This window comes from Paramacrobiotus metropolitanus, unplaced genomic scaffold, assembly GCF_019649055.1.
Source record: "Paramacrobiotus metropolitanus isolate TYO unplaced genomic scaffold, Prichtersi_v1.0 Parri_scaffold0000009, whole genome shotgun sequence".
NCBI classification, from domain to species: Eukaryota; Metazoa; Tardigrada; class Eutardigrada; order Parachela; family Macrobiotidae; genus Paramacrobiotus; species Paramacrobiotus metropolitanus.
The window spans coordinates 393,299-416,522 of NW_026570229.1; the positions used below are offsets into that span (position 1 = coordinate 393,299).

General features: G+C 43.5%; 1 protein-coding gene and 1 long non-coding RNA gene across 2 annotated transcripts; one reads left to right on the plus strand and one right to left on the minus strand.

Annotated features, from left to right (window-relative positions):
• Positions 1-5,952: 5,952 nt before the first annotated feature.
• On the minus strand, positions 5,953-14,356 carry LOC129583114 (uncharacterized). The gene is made up of 4 exons (XR_008689724.1): positions 14,166-14,356; positions 11,482-11,603; positions 10,970-11,144; positions 5,953-6,000 (listed from the first exon to the last, which is right to left on the minus strand). It is a non-coding gene; the product is annotated as an uncharacterized LOC129583114 (long non-coding RNA).
• A 7,773-nt stretch (positions 14,357-22,129) lies between these two features.
• LOC129583113 (uncharacterized) lies at positions 22,130-23,166 on the plus strand. Its single transcript, XM_055474827.1, has 2 exons — positions 22,130-22,317; positions 22,514-23,166. The coding sequence occupies exons 1-2, from the start codon at positions 22,263-22,265 to the stop codon at positions 22,912-22,914; spliced, it is 456 nt and encodes a 151-aa protein (XP_055330802.1). The 5' UTR covers positions 22,130-22,262; the 3' UTR covers positions 22,915-23,166.
• Positions 23,167-23,224: the final 58 nt, after the last annotated feature.

Consider the following 23,224-nt stretch of genomic DNA (forward strand, 5'->3'; position numbering starts at 1 on the left):
TCAGTGGGCGGGAGCTGAGCAAAATAATTTATTAGGTGGCAACGAAAAAGCTACGTACACAATGTTATTACAACTGTGAAATTTGTCGTTTGATAGGTATACGATGGCCTTCGTTTGTCGTTTAAACTTCGGTACGCTTTGGGCGACTAAAATAATTATCCACTGCATCGGAATGACCGCCTCCAAGAGCCGCAGCTTTATCGCGTGCTAACTGTGTAGTTCTCATCGCTGTTCTGATGTAGTGGATTCGCCAGGAACCTGTGAATTTTCAGCCCTACTTTATTCTCTTTTATACAACTGACTGGTCGAGGTAAATTGATCATGTAGGAAAAATAAAGGAACACAGTAGGATATATTTGGGTGCAGTCACGTATCTGCAGGAAAAGTACAGATACAGTGGCGCAGTTGTCCGCCACGTTGCGATACTTCTATACGTATCCATGTACGCATGCCAGATTGATTATTGTGCTGCTGAATAGGTCAATGCTTGCGTTGTGATCACACTTATTACACAAAAGGATGATATAAACGACGACATTAACATTTTCGCAAAAGAAACAACAAGCAGCGTCTCCAGCGGCACAATAATAGTTGAGTTGCCACAGAGCTCGTGAGGTCACGAATCGGAAAAAACGCCGAACCGTGGCAAAACCGACAGAAAAATTACCCGAAGAGCCAAAAAAAATAATCAACTGCGTCAAATGTAGGCATTTTTAACAGGAAATGCGAGGCAGCATGGGTTACTAAGAAAATCGCTTATATATAGCTCTAACTTTGGTGCTGCAAAAATCTGTGCTTCTACGTTCGTTCCCCTTATGCAAATTAATTCAGTATTTTAATCCTTCTGACATAATCCGCTTGTCGACACTCAGCTCTGAAGGCAAACAATGGAGGTACAAGCATGGGCCGTTTAGCATTGCGGCTTACGGGCGAAATCGTTTCCGGTCCATCTATTATTTTCACGTGATCAGCAACAGTGATTCACCAACTACACATGTAGCTGGTTGGTGATTCACAAAGTGCACGTCGTAGATGGTGAATGCTACTGCGTATACAAGTTTTTGATCCGTATTACTTGGGCGCGGCACTGAACGGCCCTGTTTTGTCTGCGTGATATCGAGCAGAACGCGCGTTACGACTCAGCACCATGGCCACTTCTGGTTTTATGATCATCGTAACTTGGTCTAGAAATGTTTCGCTATTCTGCAACTGCAAACACGTCATATTAAAGGACAGCGAATCGCCAGGGAAAACATTTGAGATGCCAAACTGTAGGGAATTTAATTCTCTACATTCTAGTGTGCATACAATAACCAAAGTAGCTCCAGAAAACGTAATACAAGCGTAAAAGGTTGACGCCACTGCATGTGCCTATGGCAGTGCTGACTCTGAAATATTTGATGCGCAAGCGATAAACAGGAAAATAGCGGGGCAAACCTGCACCAGACTATCGCTGATTTGTCTAAGCTAAGCGTAACGTTGACGTCAGGTATAGGATCTTCACCTGATGGAGGTAGGCTGAGCTGATAATCGTAAGCCAAAATGAACGAGATGGTTGATGGAAGTTGTAGTCGGAATGCAAAGAAAAACATCATCGGACCCAGTGGATCAAGCTCCTGTTGCAATGACAACGCTGAAAGGTCACATTTGTCGAAGAACAAAGAGCGCCGAGAGATGGTGAATGTACGTATACAGACTGACAATAATGAACTGGAGTTAAATACCGGCTTGAATGGAAATTGTGTCAAGCATAAATTTAATGTTTTACAGATACTGTCGTTGCGCTTAACGGCGTTGACAACTATTTCACTAGGTCCGGAAATTTTTTCGCGCCTTGCATAGACAGGATAGTGGAGACAGCTAAAACCCAGCGGACAAAACTCCGTACGTAGTTCCCAAGCTTCCAAAATGCATCCACGTACTTGTATGTGCCACCTTAATTATTACATAGTAGCGACGCAAGTTACATAGTACAAAGTTTAATACAACCCGGTCGAAAGTCGGAGCGCATCGGCTATACCCAGTGAGCGTTGATGATTTTAATAAAAGCATGCTAGTTTCCGTTTTCATTCCCATTGTCATCCCACCGCTTAAGTAGATACTGCGGCACCACGGCCAGCGCATAATGCTCTTCTATCGGCGGTGTTTTGTGCACCAAGCTCCACTTATTCATTATTTCGTCGTAACGCTCCACAAAATTAATCCGAGAATCAGTCGTATATTTATGGTCGTCAATGCATCCATCGGTAAACACCTTGTCGCCCACAGCAGTTAAGCGGGGAGAGGACCGCTTGACGAACAAAAGCCTTACTTTTTCTGACCCAAAGGTTCCGTGTGACGTCGTAGGCCTCCACGCAATCCATGCACCGGATAACTTCCACTGTAGTCTCGTAATGGTCGCATTCTAAATGGTTTGCGAATCCCCCTAAGGAGAGTGTCACATCTCAAAGATGCAGCTTATAGGCGACTTACGGAGGAACTCGTCTATTTTCGGTGCTGTACTCTTAGCGAGTAGTTGTTAACCATAGCTTTGCACCGAGTGCGAGCCTGTACAGCACCACTGGAAATCACATCGCTCTTTAACCTAACTGTGCTTTGTAGGGCTCGATCAGTGCAGATAACAATGATTTTTAACAATGAACAATCCGTATAAACCCTTCTGTATAAACCAAGTAAAAGCATTCAAACTTAAATTCAACAGAACCAATCATCGTCCTTACCGATGACATAAATCAGCCCAATGCTACCGACGCAGGCCGAACAGTCATAGCGCGCCGTTGGCATCTTAGCCAACACGCTCCAGCTGTTGTTACGGGGGTCGTACCGAAATGCAACGTCCAACGGCACTCGTTTGCTCTTTTTTCCCGAAAAGCCGCCGAACTTGTACAGACAGTCTTGCCAGACGACAAGGGCCATGCTCCTAACCGAAACCTTCTGTTTATCCAAGAAAGGAGCCGGCGTATACTGCCAACAGCCTAGCTGAACGTCGTAGAACTCGAACTGCTGCGGATGGTTATAAGCATCTCCAAGCACACAGTACCTTCCGTTCAAAAACGCCAAGTATGAAAATTCCACTGATTGCAGTGCCGGACAAAGAATACATTTTCACCGGCTCCTGTGGCTTCCGGGTCGTGTAACGCAATCCATTTGCGTTTAATGGGCTCGTACACGTAGACACGATGGCAGACGCGCACGGCCAAACGATTGTCGAGCGTCATGACAACGGTGGGCATTAAGGGGGGCAGGCCAGTCGACGAGCGCGACGACGGCGGCTGGCACGGCTGCCACCATTGCGGATAGCAGCCGCCCTGGCAGATCCTCACCGAATCGCCGCATTTGGTTTGGCGACCATTTTTTGCTCCTGTCTCCGGACGCTTAGGATTGGGCGCGGTAATGTACACCACTGTCGGTTCTGAAATGCCCAAATTTTAGAACCAAAGAAGGGATGAGGAAGACTGTGATTTGGCGCAAAGGGACAAAAACGTACTGTAAGAGTTTCGAGGTCTGCGATGCTGTCCTTTAGCGGACATGGAGTGCATGGCCTGATAAAGCGACTGTCCCGTGGCCGTTTCCTGCAGGAATGCGAGGAAGCCGGTGGAAAGATACGCAACACGCACAAGATACACCATTATGTCTTTGTTTACTTAAAGTGGTTTGACTGTGTTCTGTGGACAAAGCAGTAGAAGAAATGGTGACTATTACTACGTATATTAGTACTACTATACTGATTGCTAAACTGGGAAATAATGGGCACGGGCCTCGGCGCAATTTAAAGCGCAGCAGTGGTGTTGTGGTCAACCTGGGATTTAAAGTTAGTAAACTGTTGTTAATTAGTTTGCATGTTGAAGACCGCAAAGTGACAAAAAACACGAAGGTAGAAGCAAGTTCTTCCAAAAAAATAAATTACAAAGTCTATATGCACCAACTGCACGAATTTTAACTGATTAGTGAATAGTGACTGATCCGGAATTAAAGGAATAGGTCGAAATTTATAAGAAAATTTTGTCGGCTTTGAGGGAAAATGTTCGCATTTCAGGTCTTATGTCACCTCTGTAGTCAGTTGAGGGAAAGGGAAATTTTCCACAGAATATTATCGTCAACTGTAGCCTTTGATACCGTAATATTTAGTAACAGAATTCTACGCTTCGGACAATCGGTCATAAAATCTAAGTTCTATAACAACCTGCAGCTATGAGTTTTAATTTTTGCACTGGGTTATAATTTGACCATCGCATTAATTTAATCCGCGCAATTTGCGCGGGGTCAGCTAGTACAGATATACATGCCGACCGAACTGCGCGCTAAACCTTTATGCCAGATCTCTCTCTCTGCACATGGCACAATTTAAGCTTCACAGACAAAAGCATGAAATCGCCTCTAGAACTCTCTAGAACAGTTCTGCGTAAGGCCGCAGATTTCCGTTGTCGGCTTAGGCTGTGCAATCAACAAAAATTTACTTTAAAAAACTGTGTACAAGTATTCTCCATAAAGACGTAATTCATATCAGCAGATAATGAAATGCAATTTCTATCAATTCCTGTATAGCCTAGTTTGGTCTAATTTGAGTGGAAACGGGAAATTCACCTCAACATTTTTGATTCTATGTATATCATAATTAAATTTTGCAAGCACGATCCAAAACTACTGTATAGTGCGGCGACACTTTTGGCAGGACACCCACTTTGGCCACCAGACATTTTGGTCACTTAGCAAAAAGTAAAAATGCTAAGAAAACAGCCACTAGGTACACAGTCCGGCAAACATGCCCTACGGACGCATGCCCCCCATTGCCACTTTCACCAACATGCAGTTCAGTTGGTAACCCTTACCACATCCAGCAATTGTCAGACTGCATTCAGCAGCAAATACTATCAGGCAGTACGCATAGGCGCGTTTTGTGGCGGTGGTCGCGCGTAGCACCGCATAAGCCGACACTGCATTAATCCTGAGGCGCCGAATAGGGTGATTATGGTCTTCACGGTTTCGAAACATATATGTTTTCGCAAATGCTACGCTAATGCAGTCCGGTCAAGGTGTCATTGCACCACTCCACGTGTCGTTCCACTTGCCATTGTACTACAAATTCTTCTAACCGGAATCAATGAATTAGTGTAGTCAAAACGAAGTAAGAATTATTACGCTGGATTAATATGATTATTACACATAGTTAATAATATATTGCGAAATACAGTACCGATCCGTTTGGATGGATCATGGGTAAGCCGCTCTAACGCTTACAATAAAGTTCAACTTTAGATAAAATAAAGTTGGACTATTTTTCAACATTTTGTTTATCATTTTGTTCATCATACTGCGTATGTACCGTAATAATACAGTTATGACAGTATAACTGCAGGCATGCTTCTTCCGACTACTGACCAGTATAAAACACGCTTACCCATGGGCATGATTCTTCCAGATTCTAAACGGATCGTCGGGATCGATACTGTACTCGTACTGCACAAGTGCATCCCCCTCTGCTTACCCGGCACGCATGCTTAATTTAGACCAGTCTCACTGAACTGCGCCATGTCGGCTTACTGAACAGGAGCGCATAAAAGCAGCCGTTGAGACGGCGGGTGAAGCAAACGCACCTCCATGCTTATTCCATCGACATCATTAATGGTGTTAGCAATTCAATAAGCATTGCACGACACGGCAGGCTGGACTGTTAGTATTATTTTATTGCGGATCGCTCTACCATTACGCGCATTCAGGTTTCAGAGCAAAAAAAGAAAACGAATTTGACAATAAACTTCAACATTGTGCTGTCAAGTGTCACGGATTTTCTTGCTGTCGATTTTAAACAGTACGTCCTAATTTTGCGTATTTTCGTACAATCTGTTGCGGAATAGTCCCACAATGGAGATCCTTCTACCAAACTTCCCACCAACGCGTCCCGAAGTTCCGTATTACTCCAAATATCACAGTGTATTCTCAACCGAGGGCGTTGCCATGACGTATCCCCCGTTTTGCGAAAACATTCCACTGGAACAACAGCTGGAAAACAATAAGGTAGATTTTCAGTAATAGATTTCTTGGTACAGGTTATACAAATAGCAGAGATAGTGCATGGGCTTAATTATCATGAAGTGAAACCTGACTGGGCGTGCTAACGTTATTCGCATGCTGAAAAAATTACAATTTGTTTTTCCATGTGACATAGCCAAGAATTTTCAATGTATTATGATCTCTGATTTCTCGGCCACGAGGCCCAGGAAATCAATTATTCTAGTCTGTTTTTATATATAAGCAAATTTACAGTACATTATATTGGTTTACTGAAGACTGTTTCAAAGATTTTTTATTTGTATTTTCCTTTATTTGTGATTATTTATTTGTTTGTATTTTCTTTGCTTGTATTTGTATTCATTTTATTTTTGTATATATTTTTTGCATTGGCAAATGCCAATGCGAATTGCGTTTGGGTTACGGATTCACCGCTAACCACAGTCTGGCGACATTTCTCTAAAACAGCGCCGTTGCCTGAGTGCAGTGCAGTCGAATTTAGTTAACAGTAAATTAGCACTTTGTAATAACTTTTGTAGCATTTTGTTTGTGACTGTTGTCAGAGAGGTAGCCTCTTCCTATACAATATTTCGATAAAATCCTTCAATATTTTGGATCATGGTGGCGCGGGCTCGACTCCCGCGACCGCCAGATTTTTCCGAGTTTCTATGCGAGCTTAGCGGGTAGCCACCCGCTAAACTCGCCTAGCCCTTGCACCTTTAAGTAATAGTTATATTTGTAGATTGTAATAATATTCGTTAATATATTGCACTTTTAAGTAATATTTGTATTCGTAATAATATTCGTTAATATATTGCACTTTTAAGTAATATTTATATTCGTAAGAATATTCGTTAATATTCGTAATAACTACGTATGAGTACGTTACAACCATATTAATTACAACAACAAGGAGCTAAATACAGACAGCGACGGTGGCTGACTATCTGCAGTTGCAAATTTTGTAAATGATGCGTTACCTCGTGTTTTTAATCATTACTTTTTACTTAGGGATAGCAGTTATAGTATAATACAGTGTAATTACTCAGTTTCCGGCTTGATGAACACCAAATTATCTCAAGAAATGCCACTTTTACACGTAAAAAAAGTAGATTGCCAAAACATTTTGAGGCTTTGCTTTTAACGTAGTACGTCATCCAGTGCCTCAATAATAGCAACGAAAGCTGGAAAATATAAATATTTAATTTTGTCGCCGAAGTAATAATTTCCTTGTCCATCATGTTATGTAACCTTTGAGCTTTAATTACTGTAATTGTAAAATTATTGAAAACAAATTTGAACTGCACCATCGCGAAGCTCCACAGAAAAATACTGTAAACGCACAATTATAATTATAGCGACAATCGCCAAAGTGCTACGTTGCGGTTGAATACTCCTGAAATTTCTTCTGAAGTTAACGGTTTCTGTTTTTCAGCCTGATGACGATTCAGAGCTATACGACACGCAATCCAAGATCCTTAAGCCAAACGCCGATTTTGCATCTCATCCGAACACAATAACCACCTGCGGTACTGCGTGCTCCTTGTACGTTCACAGAGAAATAACACGCAGCTCGTAAAATGTGGTTAAGAATGTCAGTACACAGGACGGTACGAGGGCCGCTGGAAATACACGGTGCACGGCAGATGGCCGTTCGGTTACTGCTGCCTCCACAAGCCGGGACGAAATAGCACACGGTCAGTGTTGCTTCGGCAATAATCAGCATATCATATGGATGTAAGAAACCGAGCACATGTTGTCACGCTGCAGATTCTAAAGAGGTCATCGTTTGTGTTGGGGGAATAACGCGGACACAGTTCTTAGCGGATGTGAACTGCTTCGATCCGGTTGCGCTCACCTGGTCACCTTTAGCGCATCTTCCGTACGCCGTTAGGTATCCTGGCGTTGTGAGTCTGGATGACGGTTCGATTTTTGTTTGCGGCGGACTGACGTCGCCCGGCGAGTATGGCAGGGTACTGCCGACCGTCTTGCGACGTGATCCGACGACAGGCCAATGGAATTACGTGGCACCCATGCAGCATGCCCGGGAATCTGCTGGTGCAGCCGTGCTCCACAATCGCATCTACGTGGCGGGCGGTCGAGGTTGGCGTGGCCGTCTGACGGACGCCGTGGAGATGTACGATCCGCAATGCGACCAGTGGCGTTCCGTAGCGCGCTTGCCAACGCCCATGAATGCATTCACTATGGTGGCGCATCGAGGCTATTTGTACACGTTCGGAGGGCGTTCGCCTGAAAGATATCTTGACTCGGTATTCCGTTACGATCCACACGTGGATACGTGGAGTGAACTGGCTGGGATGCGGATGAAGCATGGCTCCCTCTCCGCATGTGTTGGCTCGAGCGGATTGATTTTCGTTATTAATTTCGGTACGGAAACAGTTCGCAACGCTGCGATCTCGCCGGCAACGTGTTATGACATTCTGTAGCCAGATGATTTGTATACATAAGCGTCAAAACCGTTTGTGCGCGCAACATCCGGTTCAAGTTATGGCTGTCAGAAAATTCCGAAAAGTTTAAGTGCTTTCCTGTGTAACAAAAATCTCGTTTTCAACCGATCTTCTGCACATTTTGCATGGAAGTGCACATTTGCAAGAAGATCGTCTTCACACCGAACCAAAGGTGTACCATTTTTTCAACTTTCAAAAGGAATTTTAAAGACCGGAATGCATTTAAACTTTTTGGAATTTTCTTATAGCCATAATTCTCGAACCGGATGTTGCGCGCACAAACGGTTTTGACATTTTATGTATACAAATCATCTGGCTACAGGATGTCGCAACACAAAGCAAAGAAGTGTCTGGGATTGCGCGAAAGAGAAAGTGTTCGTCCATGTGAGCGAATTTGGTATCATGTACCGGGCCACTTCCCTTAAGCAGCCCTAGCATTCTCATTGTATTTTAGGCTAGTACCGGCAGAATCTGCGCTTGTAGGTCAAAATGTCGCGGGATCCATAAAGAATCCCATGGAGGCTTATGACACCAGAGCAAATCGATGGCAAACTAAGGGTACGAAAGAGAAGAGTTGCACACGTGCACGTGCAGTTACATGCACGTGTTAGCTACACACTTGTGGTACTTTTCGTGAGGCCGTTTCTTGGCTCGTTTCATGCGCCGTACCAACCTGTGTCTTAGCTGGAGTAACGAGGTACAGAGGTCAGTGACTCCTGTATGCTATACGCGGCGCGTTTTGCTACCGCTCGCGGTAGCGAAGAAGTTGAGCTGACGGCTCCCGAAACTGGCCGCCGCGTACTGTGGTTTGCCGCAGGTGGCAAAGATCGCTGTGCCTTTAGTAGACTACGAGATTTACGGGATGGCTATTTATAACCTTCTGTAGAATATACCGCAGCTGCGTTTTTGTTGCGTTTTTCAGCGAGAACAAACCAGAAGAGAATATGCCAACCGGGGACCTGTCTCGTGGGAGAAACGATATATGCCGTTGGCGCAGACGAGGAAGTTGGACAACCTACAGGTCGCTCCATGGAATGCTACAATGAAATCGCTGACAGGTGGACCATGCATGGAAGCCAGCTACCAACCGGAGCCAGTGGCGTGCGTTGTGTGGTCATCCAACCGTCGACCATCGTACCATAATTGTTGGTCGTGCTTAATGTAGTGTAGTGTACGTGGCAACAATAGCTGCCATGGTGTAATTGTTCTTTGTTCAGATTATTCTACGTTTGAGCAGCTCCAGTCAATCATGCGTCCGATCGTAGCAACTGGCAGGACGAATGAGGCCTCCATCCTTCCGGCCTTGATTACTGGAAGGCATATGCTCACTATACTTGGATTTGACTGCAGTAAACAGTCTGATTAGAAGCCAAAATACATTATATTGCCATCAAGGAACTGATTCAGCCCTTAATGAAATAAATCGTGCTAATTGGTTTACCGTAAAGTTCTAATGTTTAAATACTGCTAGAACCAACGTTGAAAATTTTTTGTTAATGTTCACCTAACCTTTTGGTTATGTGAACATTACGGGCGCATTCATGGGTCTGGATGGGATGGTCTGGATTGTCTTTTAACACAGGCCTTGACCCTTGGGAGCTGGGAGTGTCCTTCGAATCATTACGCTTCCTGCATTGTTTGTGGCGTTTTTCTTGATCCAGATTCCAGTTAAACAGTATATACAATCATGCCAGTTCTTGCAAAGTCGAAGAAAAGTCCGTGAAAGGCACTTAGTCGGTAGTTTGCAGTTAGCAGGCAACCGATCTCGAAGTCCCGACAGGTGATGTGCTGAAGAAACCGTCAGCGTATCAGCGTTATGCCGACGGCAGGCACAAGCTCCTCCCCAGCACAGCCGCGCCTTCCGCGAGGCTGTGCGCATCCTCCCACCCAAAGAGCCAAGGAATTCTGGAGTGCACCAAAGAAGAACTACGTATATGCGAATGTATGCACCACATAGCCCGTAGCCGTAGTGTAATACCGGGACCGCGACACCGCCGCACAATTTAAAGAACCCTTTTTTATCGGGCACACGATATAGGACTAATTTGCAGAGCTGAGTATTTTGCTAATCTTCATGCGTTTCTCGCATAATTAAGCAGCAGAGTGTGCGAACGCGCGCTGGTTAAAAAGCTGAGATGATACTCTGGGTCTACGGTAACTTTCCGGCACCTGATTGGAAGCAGCGTGCCGGTGCAAATCACCGATATCGAGAACACAAGAGCTCGTTCTGATAAGCCCAATACGAGGATTTTATAGTGCTGGTTAGTGTACTAAAGACGCAAACAGATAGCTGATAAGACAAACAGTTTTATGGAAGAAAAACTTGAACGTGTAAAGATGGACACGTGGTAACGCATGAAGGTGTACTAATCCCGCCGAAACATATGCTGCTACCTTGGCCGCAAATCGAAAAGAATAACCAGTCTTTGCTAAAAGACTTTAACACAAACACTTAATTATCTAAAGTTAGGCTTATTTTTTCAGCCACTTACGTAATAAAAAGTGAATAATTAATCGTCCAAAGAGAAAATCGCGCGAAACACCATAAACCATTCCGTCTGTCTGTTTTCAAGTGTGTCCAAAAATCAAAAAACGCAGGTTCCCTTCATTAGTGCGATGTGGTTGTTGGAACCGCTGACGATCAGTTGGGCAGGAGAACAGCGCAGCCTGTACGGGAAAAAATTGCAGGTCTGTGAATATGTATCTGCTATATGTTGAAATGATTTTGTTTTACGGAATCTCCTTTGTAAAACTCCTGTCTGTACTTAAAGTAATCCAGTAGAAAACCCAGTATATGTCCCAGTTAAAGTAACCCAGTATATGTCCTACACATGTAGACAACAGTTCCATATTCGCATTAAAACAATTCGCTTAGTACCAGCACAAAGCTAATAATGCTGGTACTTCGTAATTGTTAGGAAGGACCAGCACGACAGTGACTGTGCCTTAAACTGTAAAAGCGTTCATCCAGCTGAAAGAGATGGGAGACAGTGGCCCGCCGTACCTCATATAAGCCTTGACGCGACGTGCGAAACACCTCGTGAACCGCCAACAGCTATTCGGCGCTTGTCTCGATCTTTCCTTGACTGTGACTTCCCCTGAGTCCACACTGTACAATCGTGCACCCTACGACGCGCACAAGATGTCAACATTGAATTCAAGGTAGCGTAGAAGCATGAATTATAAACACAGAACAAGTTCTTTAACGCGGAACACTGCGCTCAGCGAGCTTGAAGGGTTCTTCGTGCTAGCCAACAGACCATCGTGATCGGGAATTGAACCATCACGGTCAGCTGGCAAGTCCTTAGAGGCAGCACCAGAGACTAATAAGCATGCTCTAACTATCTGACATCATCCACTAGCTTTACTAAAATACGGTAACAGCTAACTGACGTCTGCTTCAGGGTTCATTTGCTCACAGTTCTTTGCTACCTGTGGCTCTTGCCTATTCGATCTTCTTACCTTACTTGTTTCATATACAGTCGACAGGCTGAAAGATAAACGAGGTAAACTGTAAAGGTATATTGACACAAGTTTGCTAACAAAATATTAATGATTTGCAAGGAATAACCAGGGAAGAAGTGTACTGATCAAAATACCCGTTAAATGGTCACAGAAATCCATGAACCCTGAAATTCACCGCGTGATCGAGGAATAGTAAATACAGCTAAAGCACAGTGGACGCGAGATGACGCGGCGGTGGCATGATTCACCCCCGCACCGTCGGAGTGAATCATGTCACTTTCCGTCGAACCATGCGTAGGCCTTAACGGCCTCCGTTGTTTTCGCTTTTAAGCGTACCACGTGCGACAGAGCAATGCACTTGCTGTCCGCTGTTGCCCTGATGGCTGCTTCGTGAACTCTTGCGCATCTGATGGATGGCCTAATGTTTTCTGAATTTTGATATTATACATTACTTTCTCCACGTATTTTTCCTGTTGTACATACGTACAGAGTATTTCTTTTTACTGCAAAATGCAAATTACGCTTGAATGCTGAGTGCTCTCCGTAGCACTTCAATAAACGTTATTAACGAAACTATGCGGAAGCAGGCAGCAGTGAATCAGTGCCAGTGGCCACTGACCAGTAGTAAGCAAATTACAGCGGCATGTAGCTTTATAATCATTAATCACCATGCATAAGCATAACCCCCTGCTTCCGGTATAATCACCATGTATACTAGTAAAGATTAGGCATAAATATAATTATATACCATATTTCGATTCGATTCGGCATTCGATTTTCATCAGTAAACTGTAGGTTTGCTCTGTACGGTCGTCCAGTCGGTTGGTCTGACCCGAATTGTCGAGTCGGCTAGTGCCCTGCAACGGAGTACAAAATTGCGTCCAGTCCGATCCAAACTTAAAAAATTTTATCCGAACCCAGTCCGACTCCGAATTCTAAAAATCGTACTCCGACCAATCCGATCCGAAAATATTTTTGGCCAATCCGAACCCACTCCGATCCAATCCGAAAAATTTTCCGAAAAAATATTGCTTAATTTTATTACACATCCCCACATTAAAAAAAATTTTAATGCCGAAGCTGTTAAAAATTTTAATGCCAAAGTACCGTAACATGGCATTCAAAAAAATTTTAGCCATGTTGTCGGTAGTCAAAAGACTTCAGAATTCACAGGCACAAGTTTCTTGGGCATAATAAAGGTTAAGCTAGAGGATTTATATATACAAGGTTTTTTAGGTGAATTTAGTTTTTTAGCACTACAGTGTTGAAGCAACTGGAGAGGTTAGTTATCTATCCTCACTGTCAGATATCTGTATCAGACCTTTTTGTTGTATACGCTGCAGGCCACGGATTACCCACGTATTAGTTAGGTTCAAAAATAGGGACAGAAATTTAGAGGGAGGGATGTTTCTAAACGTCCGGAAATAAAAATAAATAGTAGTTTCGTGCATTCCTTAGTGTAAGTTTATATTATTATACATTATTATATATAATATTAGTATATATAATTAGAATATATTATTATTGTTATCTTAATCTCAAGTATTAATCCAATTACAAGTGCTGCAAATAAAAATGGGAAGTCGGTGCCTAGTGAAACTGAGTGAGCTGCACAACACATGTGGTCCGTTTAAACTTTAACAGTACTGTACTTAGTAGTAGTTATACCAAAATTATTTGATAAGACAATAACAAATAACCACATCATAACAATCGTAAAACACTCAAAATATTAAAAAGTGTCAGGAGAATTAATAAAAGGAAGTGAAAGAGAATTAACAACAGTCAACTAAACAAAAGCAGGTACTTCGATGAAAATTAATTAAGCGCAAATGGAAGCATCGCGCGAAGCTGACGAAAATTTTTGTTTTGAAGGCCGGTGAAATTTAATAAAAATTAATTAATAAAATTTATTTAATTACGGATTATTCGGAGTCTTGATTGCATCCGAACCCGATCCGATCAGGTGCACATAAACTCCGAAACCACTCCGACTCCGAATTTTCCAGATTGAAATCCGTCCAATCCGGTCCGAAAATCGGACTGGGTTCGGAGTGGATCGGATTTCCCAGTCCGTTGCAGGGCTCTATTGTCGACATGTGGCTAATCACAGTTCACATAAATTATCCATAGATTTTACATAAACACAATAAAAGCCAGATAACCACCGCAATAACGAAGAAAGCCGCTACTTGTTGCAGTAAAGAGAATTTCTAGACCTACATTGGCCAGACATCACGTGTTCCAGGAAGTGCAGCGGAAACAAAAGAGAATCGAAAGCTTGAGAAATACGATGGACTGGCGGTTCGATACATAGTGCAACCCTTGGCATTTGAAACTACGGGAACTTTCGGACCGCAAACAAAGAAATTTTTCAAGGAATTTGTTACGTGCTTATTTCGTAAAGGCGCGGATGTTACTGTGAGCTTTAATGATAGAATAAGCTGAAGGATACAAATGTCAGCCGGCGCTTTATAAGCCGAGCGGAGTTCCAAAACACATATAAATAGATTAGGGCAGGCGCAAGAAAGATACTTCTATGATACACATATAAGGAGATATTATTAATAGTTAAGCTAATGTATACTCGTAACACTTCCCTTCTTAAAATTAAGCTGTCCGCAGCTTAAGAAATTAACGAAAATAAAATGAAAATAAAATCCAAAGAAAATTGAAAATAAAATTATTTCGGCTTCCCTCCCTCCTTTGGCTTTCGCTTCCGCATGTTATATCGTGGTTGCGGGTTATCCGTATCGTCCGGTTGCCTTTCATGGTCAAGGGCGTTATGTCCAAGCGGATTATTATCTTCCGGTAAATTTGGGTCATCGTTACTGAAAATAAAATTCTGACTATCGTCATTAGAAGAAAAATTTAAAGGAAAATTGTCGTCTGCTGATTCTTTAGGCTTATTAGCCAAATAAATTATTTCATCAAACTCTTCCGTATCCGGGTTGATTCTTTCGTTGAACTTTCGCAGGCGGTCAACATGTACAGTATCAATCTTTTTTCGTCCATTGCGGTTTCTTATTTTATAGTTGACAGGAGAAGTTTGTTCGATGATTTCCCACGGTCCATGCCAATTCTTTAAAAGTTTCGTAGTTAATTTATTCTTACTGGTGATTGGCTGATCCATGTCGTTAAGAAGTTTAGGCGGTGTCCATAGTAAAACTAAATCTCCAGGTGAAAATTCTGTCTGAACATGTTGTTCGTTGTAACGCGGCGCATTCTTGTCGTGTGCTGAGTTGATACGAAGTTTGGCTAATTCTTGTGCTGATTTCAACCATTTATGTACTGTATCCACGTATTGCGGGATATTTTGAATTTCGTGTAATCCATCGTATTGCATTTGAAGGTCGAAGGGAAAAACAGGTTGACGTCCGTATAGGAGTTCAAAAGGTGAAAATTTTGTAGTTTCGTTCTTTGATGTATTGATGCACCAAACTAATGAAGGTACAAAAGCATCCCAATCGCGGTGATTAGAGCTGACGTAATGAGAAATTGCAACGCTGATGGTACGGTTCATTCTTTCGGTTAATCCATTCGTCTGGGGATGATATGCTGTCGTAGTTGCGTGTTCTATGCCCAGGTAATTTAATAAATTATCCATTAGGGAGTTGACGAAGTGTTTCCCACGGTCGGAAAGGAGTCTTTTAGGTATTCCATGGCGGTAAACTATAAAATCAATTAAAAAATGTGCGGCGTTCGAGGCGGTTGCGGAGCGGACAGCTTTCGCTTCAACCCATTTCGTTAGGTGGTCTATTGCCACGATGAGGTAGGCGTTTCCTTTAGAACTTGTTGTAAACGGTCCAAGATAGTCGATTCCAACGGTATTGAATGGTCCTGAAACTGGTAGAGGTTGTAAGTATCCAGAAGGTTTACTATTCGGCGACTTCGAAATCTGGCAGGACTTGCACGAAGTTACATATTGAAAAACATCTTTAATGCAGTTTGTCCAATAATACTTTTGATGAATTCTTTCGTAAGTACGGGAAACTCCAAAGTGTCCGGAGGTGTCGTGAGCGTTCTTGAGCACTGTCTGTTGTACTGCTGCAGGTACAACTAGGAGGAAATTCATTCTGTTGTCACGAAAAACAATACGGTAAAGGATGTCGTTCTTGATTACGAAGTGCACTCTTTTCTGGCGGTAATTTGGTGTTGTCGTATCTCCACGGAGAGTGTCGATAATCTTTGAACAATACGAGTCTTGCTGTTGCATTAAGGCGATGTTAAAAGATTCTAGGAAAAATAAAGGTGTAGATAGCTGGTGTTCAGGTGGGACGTCTATTGCGTCATAAGGAAATCTTGACAAACAGTCGGCCATATTATTAACTTTTCCAGGTCTGTATCCAATTCGCATGTTGTAGGGGCGTAATCTTAGGATCCATCGGGCTAGGCGTCCAGTTGGGTTTTTCGCTTTCAGTAGTCCAGTTAAGGCGTTGTGATCCGTTATTATGTCGAAGGTCTTTCCAGGGTTTCCGACGTAAGGGTGAAAAATTTCTACGGCAAAACTACGGCGGCAAGCTCTTGTTCGGTCGTGGAATAGTTCTTTTCTGATGCGGTGAGGCTTCTTGAGGCATAGGCTATTGGCTGAACATTTCCGTTGTTGTCCACTTGGTTGAGTACTGCGCCAAGTCCTAGCATTGAGGCGTCTGTTTCCAAAATGAGATTCTTATTCGGGTCGAAGTGTGCCAGGAGAGGCTTGCTGACCAATTTCTTTTAAGAGATTCAAAGGCAACTTGTTGTTCATCGGTCCACCGGAATGGTTGGTCTTTCTGAGTAAGGCGGTTCAAAGGATTGGCAATAAGGAAAAATCTTTAATAAATTTCCGATAATGATTGGCAGCGCCCAGAAACGATCGCAGTGTCTTTAAGTCTGTCGGCACGGAAAACTTCTGTATAGTTGCTACTTTATTGGCATCAGGAGAAATTCCATCAGGTGTTACAGTATGTCCAAGGAAGTTGAGTTTATTGCATCCAAAGTGGCATTTTGAGGGCTTGAGCATCAGGTTTGCGTCGAGAAATTTCATTAGAACTTTTTCCAGGTGTTCCAGGTGAGCTTCGAACGAAGGGCTGTATACTTGAACATCGTCAAGGTAAACAATGACGAACTTGAACTTGAAATCTTTAAATATGCTGTCCATTAGACGTGAGAATGTAGCCGGGGCATTACAGAGTCCAAACGGCATAACTTCGAATCTGTAAAGTCCTTCTGGTGTTAAAAAGGCTGTCTTGTCTTTCGAGTCTTCATGCATTTCAACTTGCAGGTATCCTGAAAGGAGATCCAGGCCGGTAAACCACTTTGATCCTTGTAGTACGTCTAAACAATCGTCAATTCTTGGAAGGGGATACAAATCTTTCTTCGTGATGGAATTAATGGCACGGAAGTCGATACAGAGACGAAGCTCTTTATCTTTCTTCGGGACTAGAACAATGTTACACGCCCATTCGGAGTTGCACGGAGTTATTATCTTTTCTTCTATCCATTGTTTCACTTGCTTGTTGATGAATTCGCGTTGCCAAGGGGCATGGCGTCATAAGGCTTGATGTACAGGAGGATTTGATCCGGTGTCAATAACGTGTTTGATTTTGTTGGTTCTTCCAACTTTCTTTTCTTTCGAGGGGAATAGTGTACGGTACTTATAGAGTAATTGAAGCATCTGATGACGTTGGGACTGGGACATATCTTTGCCGAAATTAAATTGATTAGAAAATTCTTCTATGGAAACGTCTTGTGATTCCGGAGAGCCATCTTGTAGCAAGTCTGTTGGGCTAATAAACTTTTCATCTTTAAATTCTGTATGTGGATCCACTTGTATATCTGTACGTGCACGTGCTGCCATGTTGGCAAGGCCGGGAACGGGAGCTGCAGACTTATTCCGGCTTGTATCCAGTGTACGATGAACGTTCACGGCTGAACCGGCATTGTTGATGGAAGGTTGCGCGCTTAATGTCGATTCAGGGCCACGAAAGTTCAAGGTTGGACTAGGCAATATACTGTATGAAGTGGGTATGCGTACGCAGGCGACAGGAATTGATTCTTGATTCTCCGGGTTGACCAGCTGGCTATCTGCAAAACTTAATAGGAACGGTGTAGTAATTAAATAATCATTGCCCAATAATAAATCAAAAGGAAAATTATGTAGGATTGCTACGGTTAATTCGGCATTAAATCCTAATAATTGAATGTCCATGCGGCATGCTTCTGTTGGTTGCACTATTATATTAGAAACAGTCCCAAGTGAAGGTCCATTATAATTCATACGAGTAAATAAATACTTCGATGCAACACGATCACTGATTAAAGAAATACCAGATCCAGTGTCTATTATAGCGATGAGTGGCTCATTGTTAATGAAAAAGTTAAATGATAATGCGCCTGTATAGAAATGACAGATAGGTATTAGTGACTTACGATCCACAGCTTCGTGAGCCAGGGAAGCTGTGGTATTCAGTTTAAATATTGCGGAGCCGGCAGTGCATGAACAGTTGGCGGATGCAGCATACTGGCATACGACGGCTGGACATTTCTTTGGCCTTGATTATTTTTATTTCGTTGCCGGCATTCTTCAATGGTGTGATTGGTACGCTTGCAGTAGTTGCAGAACTTTCGTGTGTATCCTCTGTGTCCTCTAAAGTTTCCTCTTCCTCCTCTGCCGAAACGACGGTTCATATATGGTCTGGATCCGCTCAGTGTCATCCTCTCAATCGCTCTTTCAATGGCAGTTAAACGATCGTCCATATTAGGATTGCTGTGACGTGACTCAGCGGTGTTATTGAATAAGGCGGCAATGACAGGATTCTTCACACAGTCGGCAACTTCTCTCTCCCACTGCTTATTCTGGTATGCTTTCTCTCTCACTACCTCTTTCAGCTTAATGAGGAATTCATTCGGCGTAGATGGCATATTGCTCACGAATCCTGACTTCAGCTGCGGTGGCAGCCCATCGAACAGCTTATTCACGACTTCGCGTTCGGTCGGCGAGTCAGAAATAGAATTGAGGTATCGCATGACATTGGCGTAGTAGTCGTTTGGATTACCAGCGTACGTCAGTGAGCGCTTGGTGTCTTTAGCCAAGTCGTAGTCAAACAGCTGTTTGGCGAAGGCATCGCGTAGCAGTTTCTTCATTTCTGTCCATGTCCCTTCAGCAGGCAGCGTGTTGTATATGCGCAGGGCAGTTCCATTGAATGCACGGTACAGATTACCGATTGCGTCTTCATTAGTCCAGTCGTGCTGTTTAATGCAAATCTCGTACTTCAACAACCAGTCTTCAAAATCTTCATCTTCTTTGTTTGCAAACTGCGGTAATTCTTTAGTTGGCACTTTCTTCTTATGCGTCTCAGAAATACCTTTAATGATGTCAGTTGCACCGGCACCGTTCTCTGCTAAATCGCGAATTTCATTCAGTTGTCGTTGTAAGTTGTCGGTTGCAGCCATTTGCGCACGGATGGCGTTTGCGTGGTTAACGAGCGTGTCCTCTTCTTTCGCCATTTTGTTGTTAAAATCCCGGTATCGCTTCGATAGTAATTCGAAAAACGATGTTTCTTGTGGTTGAATATAAGGTGGACTTTCTGGACGAGGCGGTGGGTCAGGTATTGGGTCGAAGAAGAGACGTGGATTATCTACTTCCTCTTTTTCGTTCTCTTCGTTTGCTTCGTTCGCTTCGCGTGGCTGCGGGATAGCTTTGGCTGGGCGGTTTGCACGTTCAAGGGCGGCGTACTGATCGTGAATTGGTATAGCTGGTAAATGGAGTCGAGAACGAGTGGATATCCCTGGGGGTTGTTGCGGGAAATCTGCTCGAAGAACTGTTCGATCTGGTGAGTCGTCACGTTCGCTAGCGGATGATTCGTCGTTGGAGAAGTATTCTTCTTCCCGGAACTGGACTTCTTCTTCTGCGGCATTAGCGTGAGACATTAGCTGCGTAGCGTACGTACCGGTTTACGACATAACAATCACTGGTGGAGAGGGTTGTAAGGTGTCCAAGTAATCCGAAAATACGTAAATAAATGATGGAAAGGTCACAAAAGTATCGCGGTATATAAAGATACTTTTTCAAAAAGAAAACAAAATTTGTCATGGGCACTCGTGTTAACTGAGTAAAACAGTCAACGGCCCTGGAGCCACCAAGTTGTTACGTGCTTATTTCGTAAAGGCGCGGATGTTACTGTGAGCTTTAATGATAGAATAAGCTGAAGGATACAAATGTCAGCCGGCGCTTTATAAGCCGAGCTGAGTTCCAAAACACATATAAATAGATTAGGGCAGGCGCAAGAAAGATACTTCTATGATACACATATAAGGAGATATTATTAATAGTTAAGCTAATGTATACTCGTAACAAATTGTCCAGAAAGATTTGCGAATGTAGTGGTAACCCTCGGTCGGGAGAGTTTTTGCGTCAGAGAATCAGTATTGAGATACAACGTGGAAGTGCAGTGTCTGTCCTCGGAACATTTAGTGACATGAGAGACAGCGAAAATGTTTTTTTAGCTTTTAGATTGGCTGATCGGGAATGATTTGTACCCGATGTTGTTTTTCTTGGCAGCTTTGCTGCGGTCTTGTTTATATGATTAAAACACATTTCTAGATGGTAGATTTGCTAATTACTGCAGCAGGCGTTTTGTTAATGGTTTGTATGCGACTGTTTACTCAACAGAATGTGTGCCGTTGTTTTACTTTTCATCGCCGTGTTTTCGGTCGTACATGCAGCAGGTAAGTTCTGAGTCTGACGATCCAAGCACAGAATGCAATGCCATACTTTTTGTTTACACCCCGTGACAAGTTGCAGAAATACGGGACGACCCGGGCAAGCCGTATGACATTCTGAACGGGATCTGGACGGATATGGACCGCTTCCTGCTTAGGGAATCCAGGTGGGCGGTGCTAGTAGCGTGTTCCTCGTCTTTCAACAATCCTACCTTCGCCCTGAACGAACTGGGGGAGGGCGTGCACGCACTAATCATAGCCGAATACCCGCGCTACACCTGGCTAGTCGACGTCGCAGATCAGTCCATCCCTCTCGAGACCACTGTAAGTTCCATCATGCAGCATGGTGTTGACATGGAAGTCGGCTAGTTGGCAACCGGTGGCACGATCGCTACCATAGGTGCACAGTTCATCAACGGTAGCAATGCTCTAATACGAAGGATCCATGTTTTTTTTTAAATTTCATTATACATACATCATGTACTTATAATGTAATATAGAAAAAGCCTGGATGCTTCGTATTAGAGCATATCTCGCACAACCAGCGCTTTTCAGTTCGATCTCGGTGCTGACGATTTAAGCGCACGGGATGTGTTTCTGTTGCACGATGCTTATTGCTTCCTTATTAAGTTCGCAAACCACAGACCGACTGGCCACTTTTTGTACTATAATGTACTTTCGAGCAACATGTAGTTAAATTGAGTACAGTGGCAAGCTGTTTGGGTGATGATTGGATCGCTTTCAGTTCACTGCCGCTCCGGGAACAACATATCGCGCCACCTGCAACGGCAACAGGTTTTCCGTTTGGGCACATTTCCGCTAGCTGCACGCCCCTCTTTCGAATGACTATGGTGACAGGCGGAGCGCTTTTGTGGACTTGCTGTATGCTACCAGATGTCCTGTTGCCTTTCCATAAAAAAAACTGTCTTGGCTAAATTTTGACAACATGGCCGCGCGTGTGGTGTTAAGTCCAGTTACTCACTCGTGCACTGCACTGCGCAGCAAGTAGTTGTTACTGTTGTAATGATCAACGACAAACGGAAGTCCAGATTCATGTAAAGAACATCAGGCCCGAACACGCCTTTAATTTGTCTTCATCGTTTGTAGCATTTTTACCTAGTACTTATTAATTAGTAGTTACCTACTGCGTTAATGTGGTTGCCAGTAAAAAACGTTATCACTTATCTTCGCTAGCAGTCATCAAGTATTCAAGTTGTGCTCAACACTTCATTAACACTTCCGCTGTCAGTTGCTACTTTTGAGCACAATTACTGCGCCAGTACAGCTATCGGCTCCTGTGACGGGCACTCGACCTGTAAGTGCGTTGTGCGCTATCTTATGAGTTCTTGTCTGTACTTTTGAATCACTAAAAGATTAATGGAAAATGAAACGGATGCCGCCTTGATAATTTGCTTCAAGTGTTGCCGACTACAGCTGAAAATAATCTGCCGCGCGTAGCCAGTATTTACTCAGTTAAACGCTCACTTATATTCTATAACCCCAACGACATACAGCAGTATTCCCTGTTCACTGTATAAAACAGGAATTTAATTTTTTTAAACGGCTCAGTCAGTATTACCATTCTGTAGCCTGTTATTTGTAATCCGGTTAACCACGATGCGTACTACTGTCGCCGTTTTCGTTGCCGTGTTGGCGTTGGGACGCACAACAGGTCAGATGAAGACGCGTTTGAACTGTATACTATAAATAAATATAATATTAGTGTACAGATAGTGTAATTAAGGGAAGCGAACTGGTACATCGCGAAAACGAAACGGAAATAAAATCAAGCATCCGCTAAATATAAATTAGTGTGCCCATGCTCGTGCAGCTTGTAGCTTTTTCGTGCTGGCCATTTGCCGTTGTAGAAAGCGTTCCAACCGGTCGCCACGAAAAAGCAGGAGGTATGCGCGCGGCACAACCGGAACTCGAGCGTGAAACTCCAATCATTGACGAGGACTGGTCGGATATGGTTGGCGAGATGCTGATCGACACCGACTGGACGGTGGGCTTCTCCTGCTCCTCCTTCAAATATCTAAGCTCCTCCCAGGGCTTCGACTTCACCAAGATGGCAGTTATGGTACGCGAAATCCTCGAGGGCATCTTCGAAGGTTATGAATGGAACGTGGTCGTTGCGGCCGAACTCGGTGTCCGGATAAGTTCTACCATTCTCAAGTTTCCAGTCAGCCACGTCAAACTGCGACATGGCAAATCACTCGGAAGACAACTTGGCAACTCTGCTGGAATTATTGGCTGCTTTTCCAGATAACTGCAGCGCCTGGAACCAGATATCGCGCCACTTGTAACGGCTGCTGGTACACCATCTGGGCAGCCGTCCACGACCTGCAAAATACCACGTCTCTAAATTGTCCGTTTCCTTGAGCTGCCTTGTTATGTCACAGGCAACGCACTGGTCTCATCGCACGGCATTCTTACAATTATCGAAGGAACCTTGGCAGAATAAATATTAGACAAGACATCGACTGAACGCTATCGACATTAACAGCGTTCCAGCCTCTTAACCTAAGGGCTCCAGTTTCATCTAGGAAGCAGCGATCCCATGTATCTGTTAAATATTT

Excerpts from the sequence above, each read along its gene's own strand:
- LOC129583113 (XM_055474827.1), top strand. The coding sequence starts at position 22,263 with ATGCGTACTACTGTCGCCGTTTTCGTTGCCGTGTTGGCGTTGGGACGC. Across the intron at positions 22,318-22,513 it reads GGCGTTGGGACGCACAACAG|AAAGCGTTCCAACCGGTCGC; the intron begins GTCAGATGAAGA and ends TTGCCGTTGTAG.